Raw genomic sequence first — 7,858 nt, forward strand, 5'->3', positions numbered from 1 at the left:
TATATATATATATATATATATATATATATATAATATCTTAGTTAAAACCATGTACCAGGGGAAGGAAGAGGTCAAATATACCTGAACCTCCCAGGTCTAAAAAGATCTAAAGCTCGATACCGAAAAGAGACTTATTTTGTTCAGCTCTGGTTTAACTGTCAATCAGTAACGTGCCTTTTGATATTAGGTCGTCAAGAAATTAATGCCGCTTTTTTTTAGAACACTTTTACGATTGACGAGTAAAGGGCGTTTCTGATAAAGGGCTTGATTTAACCGTTCCAATTGCTGACTATAGATCTCTGCATTGATAGTTCGCTGTGGATTGAGGAATTCAAAATGAATTACTCTTTTGATATCTCACCAAATGCAAAGCACCACTTTCTGCGAATGGAGTCCAGGTTTTGGAGTCGGAAGTTGTTTTCGTCTAGAACTGAGCCATTGTTTTGACGTTTAATATTCGCATAGAGAATCCATTTTTCATCACCGGTGACAACTTTTTCCAAAAATGGTTCATGCGCATTACACGGCAGAAAAGACAAAGCAACGTTCAAACACGTTGGAAACGATGATCATCGGAGAGTTCGTGAGGCACCCAAACACCTTCTTTATGGAGTTTTCAGATATTCCTTAGATGTTTGAAGAGAGACATGCAATTTCAGGACCATTTCACGAGTGTGTTGCCTTGGGTTAGATCCAACAAGCGTCTTTAGAGCATCAATATCAGTTCAAACATGTCGGCCCCTACCATCACAGTTTTTAAGGCTATAGTCACCTGAATGAAAATTGCTGAGCCATCGTTGACACTTCGAACGTTCAAAACATTTCCATAAACTTCTTCGATATTCTTTGTGGCTACAAAAGCGTTGTTTTCCTTCTTGTATTGAAACAGCATTATATGCCAAATGTGTGTTTTGTCGTGTACCATCACTATAAGGGATTAGAGTATACTAAACTTTACACATTTTATAGGCTACACTAACGTGACTTTAGTCAGTTCGTTTAACTATTATATGTGATGCACGTTTTTTGGGGGATGGTTAATGAAAGTGTTCCAAAACGCGACATTAATTTCTTGACGACCTAATATATATATATGAATATGGTTGATTACAATTTTTTATAGAACTTTTCCCTGATTATAATCTTATATGCTTATAGTAAAGTCTACTTAAAATCCACCTAACTGACAGTTATACATAATTCAGTTTGCTCGAACACAATTTTATATTGCAATAATGATATGATGTAAAGATAATCAATTTAAATGCTTTCCTCTAAATGCACATGCTATTCATCTCCAACTAATCTAATAGATACTCACTTACCTTTGTGAACTCTAGTGGTTTGAGAGGGATACTTTGAGGGGTTAACTGATATCGGATCTGATAACCAACTACATCTGGACCTTCTCCTGGTGGTGACCATCTCAAGTGGACAGTATTTGAAGTCACAAGAGTGATGTGGACGTCTTGAGGTATCATAGGCTGGACGTCTGTGCCTTCCTCCATGCACTGAAATATCCATTAAGAAATACACTTGCTACTCATATCAACAAATGAAATGCTAAAATGAAAATATTCATAGTCAATCCGTTAGCCCAGTTTTAACTAAGAAAGTGTAATAGTTTGTTCTTTTTTTTATTAATTTTGTTTATCAGAATCATTGAAGTCAAGCTATCCAATTCGAAACAATATAGCGAACTGTTGTCTCATATAAGATTTTCTCAAACATTGACTCTGCATAAGCAACATATCGATTTTGTTAAAATAAATTTATCTAAAATATATAATTTCAAAGTGATTTTTCATACAATAAATATTACTCAAACAGGGTTTCGATGTATATTGCCAAGTATATACATTATCTCTAAAATGTGTAGCTTTTCGCTTAAGAACCAACAAATAATTTAATGTATATATACATATACACAGTAGTGTAGGAAGGAGTTGCAAAGTGGGGTGCTTGGCTGGACATGCAGATAGTATAATAATATAATTTACAGTTGCTATACAAGTTAAATGCATAATAGTGGGGGTGCTGTAGCACCCCCGGTTCCAACGCTTCTGATATATATATATACTCAAAATTAACAGTACATATTTAAAAAGGTAAAGGTAAAGCAAATTGTTAAATTATCAGCTGTATGATTGTTTGTTTGTTACGAATTTCGAGCAAAGCTACACGAGGGTTATCTGTGCTAGCCGTCCCTAATTTAGCAGTTGAAAGGCAGCTAGTCATCACCACCCACTGCCAACTTTTGGGCTACTCTTTTACCAACGAATAGTGGGATTGACCGTCGCTTTATAACAGCCCCATGGCTGAAAGGGCGTGCATGTTTGGTGTGACGGGGATTCGAACCCGCGACCCGCAGATTGCGAGTCGAGCGCCCTGACCACCTGGCCATGCCGGGCACAGTTGTAAGAAGCAGCCTTGCACTCGAAATTGTAAATATTCTAAGCATAACAGTGGTGTTGGTGTATCTAATATATAACCGAGGAAATGAAAAAAGCAGAGCATCTCGTCATGTTACAACATTAATAATAATAATAATTAAATAAATGTATGTGTGTGAAATATAAAAAATGTGATGGAAAACCTGATGGTATAATGATAAAGATCTCTGAAAAACCTTAATCGCTAACTGTAATAGTTTTACTAACTTCAGAGAATCCCCTTGTGAGAAATAAATCTGAAAAAAAAAGATCAAGAATATAATATTATCATATAACTGTCTGCTTTCTGTCTTTCTTTAAGGAAATTATCAATAAAAACGTAAACAAACTGATTATCTCTTAAAAGGTTCTATTTGCTAGGGACAGAAACTTTGTTTTCAGAGAAATATTATCTAGGATAAAGGAGTAATTGAAGTCTCAACTAGTTCTGTTACTCTAACTCTTACGATGCCTAAAGTAACTTTCAAAAGGTTAGTTCTGGTCTTGTCATTTGGATAAATTCACTTTGCAATTGATAATTTATTTAACTCAACTCAAAGGAAATTGATAACAAAACTGGCAAATTATGCCTATACATTGTGTATAACTTTAAATATATTAATTCTTACTTGCTTTGTTTGCTTGATGAATTTCGCGCAAAGCTACTTGAGGACTATCTGAGCTAGCCGTCCCTAATTTAGAAGTGATAAAGTACAGGGAAGGTAGACAGTCGACACCACCTACTACCATCTCTCGGACTGCTCTTTACCAACGTATAGTGGGATTGAGCGTCCTATTTAAAACGCTCCAACGGCTGAATGGTCGAACATGTTCGGTGATGGGATTTGAACCCATGATTTGAGTGTCCAAAATCACCAAACCATACTAGGCTCTTCTTACTTGCCGGGAAACTTAATCATAGTATGAAAAAGTTATCAAACTAAATTGATCTTTAATATATTGTGTTAGCAATTTGACTGCAGGCTGAAAGAGATTAAAAAAATAAAAGCCAGGTAAATTCATCTGAGTATTTAACATATTTCGCATATTATTAATCACCTAACGAGTCGTTCTAACATTAACGTAAGGGCTGGTTATAGTAGGTTAGGATCACAAGAATAAAATGATATTATTTTTGGTAATGTTCATAAAAATATTATTAGCTCCCTGCTTATCAAACTTGTTTATTGAGTTGGAATACAAAAGAATGATTTTTTTACTTTTTATTTGGGTTAGTTTGCCATTAAAGACAAGGACTGGAAAATATACAGATGTATTGTATTCTTACCAGTTGCCAAAGAGAAAAAACAAAGCAAGAACTTTTGCTACTGGTTGTCTTTTTTCTTCTTCTTCTAATTGCTGAGTTCTATAACATTTTAGTAGCGAAATGTACTCGAGAAAAAAAGTATTTGGTTTTGTCTAAATGTTTTTGTTTGTGTTTATGTGTTTAAGTGCAAAGATAAACAAAAAGCTTAGGTTGTTCACATCGCGAGTATCGAACCCAGATTTGTAGCGTTATAAACCACATGCTCACCTCTGAACCATCGGAGAGTTTTTCGAAGAGTATTTTGTTATTATTAATCTCTCACACATATGTTAACACTATATTTCGAAGAGACACTATATTGGAAGAGATGAGATGAAAGCGAAGTTCTATATTTTTCAAACTTAAATGAAACTAGACAATCAAAACCATGTATCTTGCAAACTTGGTGGAACTACAGCGACTGAAATTTCATACTGGTAGAGTAGGGGAAACTAAAACAAGTGCAACTCTGTATTCTTCAAAGTAAGAAGAAACTAGCTTGAGCAAAGTTATATACCTTTAAAGGTAAATTAACATATACCATACGGATAGTAAGACAAAGGTTAAAACAACTAATCAAATTTGTTCACAGAAAGTCTGAACAGCTCTTTTATAAACCCCTGTAAAGAAATATCCATAAATTGACAGGGAGTAAATTATGCACTTCTAGTTAGTTAATGAAAAATTATAATTTTTGATATTTCAATATTTATTACTTATTCACTTCGGAATGAATAACGTAAAACATTATAATCACTTTTGAAAATTCTAAAATTTCATTACACACTACCATAATAACCTTATAAAGGCATTCCAGCTTTTTTTTTGGGGGGGGGGTGTATTTCTACTGCTGGTGGAAGGCAAAATGACAAAAAGTTTTAAATGCTTCCTTTATTCTGAAACGCATTCATAGACAGCATGCATAATTACAAACATAATTACCTGAATTATTTTTCCTAGATCAGCTTGACACTTCTGGAGTTTGTTCTCTGAGTCAATTTCTATCTTCCCAGCACATAAACCTAAACAACTGCTGATAACACCTCGCCGCTGACAGCATGATACATGATCTCGGCCGCCGGCAGCACATCGAATAACCGTGCCAACTTCATCCAAACAAGGTAATGCCAGATTATAGAGATCTGACAAAGTTACCTATTGAAAAACACCACTAGACTTATTACAATATTAACATCTTGTATATACAAACATATTAACAATCATTCAGTATTCGCAGAGTCGTGTAATAGATATTTAAAAACTGTTTTAAGCAATAAACAACCGTAATAAAGTTGACAATTAAGAAAAAACATATACAAATATGGAGTAAAAAAAAGGTAAATATTATCATTCAGTCTAGAACTTATGATATAGTATTAAAAACACAGACCACAAAATACATGAGTAAGGTAAATTACTTATAGGTGACAAATAAATAAACCTGTGAAGTTACGGAAGTTTAACATATTGTGTTAACAATACAATTGAATTGTGATACAAAATATATTTTAGAAGTCACAGTTCCACATCTGCAATGAAGAAATTGGTTTGTTTAGCTGAAATGTGTGCAAAGTAGAAGTTTAAGGCTTCTACATAAGGCTGCGTAAGCTGTTTTAAATACTTAGATGTATATATACTTTAACTTCATGCAATAAAACATAGTATAATATAGAGCGTGAGGAATTCTCCTCTCACCAAAGATAAGAAAACTTCGTGATTAAGCCGTATATTATGAACACCGAATAAGTATAATATTACAAACGCACAAACATAAAAGCCCTGTAAAAATTCCATGATATAAAACAGAATTAATATTTTTAGCATTTATATCTCTCTTTATTTATATAGTTAGCCCTTTGTGTAGTTTTATGCTAACTGTTGAAGCAACAATTATTTTTTGTTTTTATATCAGTGTCATATGTTTCTACGTGTAAAAATCCATTTCTTGTATAGTGCGAAGAGGGCTACAACATAATCATACTTTATCTTCTTCTCTATAACGACCTTAATCCCAACTGTTTCTACGTGTAAAAATACCATTTCTATGTATAGTGCGAAGAGGGCTACAACATAACCATATTTTATCTTCTTCTCTATAACGACCTTAATCCCAACTAGTTTGGGGTCGGCCGGTAATTCTGTAAGCCGGTCAACAATTTTTACACCCGGCCCAGTCAACAACCATAGAGGACGAGCATGTTCGGCGACGGGGTTCGAGCTAACGACCCTCAGGTTGCAAGTCGAGCGCCCTTACCACCAGGCCCTTACTCATACTTTATCTATTTGAAGCAAATCTTAATCTTCAAAACGAATAGTTTATTTTTACACCCAATAATGGTTCAATAGATTGAATATTAGAAATGTAAGATATTGATAGGGAAGTAGAATGATAAAGCAAGTTAACAATATAATGCCGTATAATCCTCTACAATCTTAAATTGTCTTAGAAATGTAAGATATTGATAGGGAAGTAGAATGATAAAGCAAGTTAACAATATTATGCCGTATAATCCTCTACAATCTTAAATTGTCTTAGAAATGTAAGATATTGATAGGGAAGTAGAATGATAAAGCAAGTTAACAATATTATGCCGTATAATCCTCTACAATCTTAAATTGTCTTTCTGTTTGACAAACATATATGCAGGAAAGGAAATGGGTTTTAGGAACTAGGTACACTGCATATATGAAACCAGATATAATAATTTATTTCTAAGCTATTTCATTCTGAATATTATTTATATTGCTTTCAAGTAAAAAATATGTCATGGAAGTCAAATATTCCGCATGTTAAGAAGAACAAAAAGGATCAGTCTGTAAATTCGAATGGGGATATGGCGAATTAGGAAGGCCTATGTGTGTAATAATATAAAGACATAAAATACGACTTGCAGTCTTTGTCATATAATGTTTATGTTAATTACACTTGCAGTATTTATCATATAATGTTTATGTTAATTATACTTTCCGTTTTTGTCATGTAATGTTTATGTTAATTATACTATCAGTCTTTATCATATAATGTTTTTGTTAGTTAAACTTTCAGTCTTTATCATATAATGTTTTTGTTAATTATACTTTCAGTCTTTATCATATAATGTTTATGTTAATTATACTTTCAGTCTTTATCATGTAATGATTATACGATAAAGACTGCAAGTTTAATTAACATAAACATTGTATGACAAAAACTGAAAGTATAATTAGCATAAACATTATATGATAAAGACTGCAAGTTTAATTAACACAAGCATTATATGACAAAGACTGAAAGTTTAATTAACATAAACATTATATGATAAAGACTGAAAGTATAATTAACATAAACATTATATGATAAAGACTGAAAGTATAATTAACAAAAACATTATATGATAAAGACTGAAAGTTTAACTAACAAAAACATTATATGATAAAGACTGATAGTATAATTAACATAAAGTTTATGTTAATTAAACTTGCAGTCTTTGTCATATAATATTTATGTTAATTATACTTTAGTCTTTGTCATATAATGTTTATGTTATTTATACTTTCAGTCTTTATCATATAATGTTTATGTTAATTAAACTTGCAGTCTTTGTCATATAATATTTATGTTAATTATACTTTTAGTCTTTGTCATATAATGTTTAAGTAACTACGTTACTTTTGAATTAAAAAGAGGAACGTGAAATTTCAAATAACCACAGACAAAATATTATAATCATCCTCAAGTAGCTACATTAAGACATACAGTCCAAAACAGTGATTAAAGATGTGATATCACATAAGATTTGTAGTGGCAGTAGATTCAACATACACACACATATATATACCGTATTTTTCGGTGTATAAGACGCACGTTTTACCCCAAAATTTGATGTCAAAATCTGCTTGCGTCCTATACACCGAAGGCATGAATAATACATATATGTATATACACGATATACACAAGCCATGTGTAAATATATTCAAATAGGCATGCATAGTTTAGTTCAATTGAATGTGTTATTTATAACAATGGTAGTTTTTTCTTTTAAAAACATAACTATTTATAATGCTCCCTAAATAATAATCAAAATACATTGCAGTGAAAGCAATGAAGGTTTTGTAGGTTTTTGAACCAAACTAAATAACA

At 32.3% G+C, this 7,858-nt stretch overlaps 1 protein-coding gene across 1 annotated transcript in view; it reads right to left on the reverse strand.

Annotated features, from left to right (window-relative positions):
• The window catches only part of LOC106464026 (Ig-like and fibronectin type-III domain-containing protein 2), a gene marked incomplete at its 3' end in the record, with an annotated part of 60,009 nt that overhangs the window by 8,394 nt on the left and 43,757 nt on the right, over nucleotides 1-7,858 (reverse strand). Inside the window, exons 14-15 of the mRNA XM_022391673.1 lie at nucleotides 4,681-4,893; nucleotides 1,326-1,511 (exon numbers count right to left, since the gene is read on the reverse strand). Of these exons, the coding sequence (XP_022247381.1) occupies nucleotides 1,326-1,511; nucleotides 4,681-4,893 (399 nt within the window). The remainder of the gene's footprint in view (nucleotides 1-1,325; nucleotides 1,512-4,680; nucleotides 4,894-7,858) is intronic.

The sequence above is a fragment of the Limulus polyphemus genome, unplaced genomic scaffold (genome assembly GCF_000517525.1).
Source record: "Limulus polyphemus unplaced genomic scaffold, Limulus_polyphemus-2.1.2 Scaffold1544, whole genome shotgun sequence".
In the NCBI taxonomy this organism is placed as follows: Eukaryota; Metazoa; Arthropoda; class Merostomata; order Xiphosura; family Limulidae; genus Limulus; species Limulus polyphemus.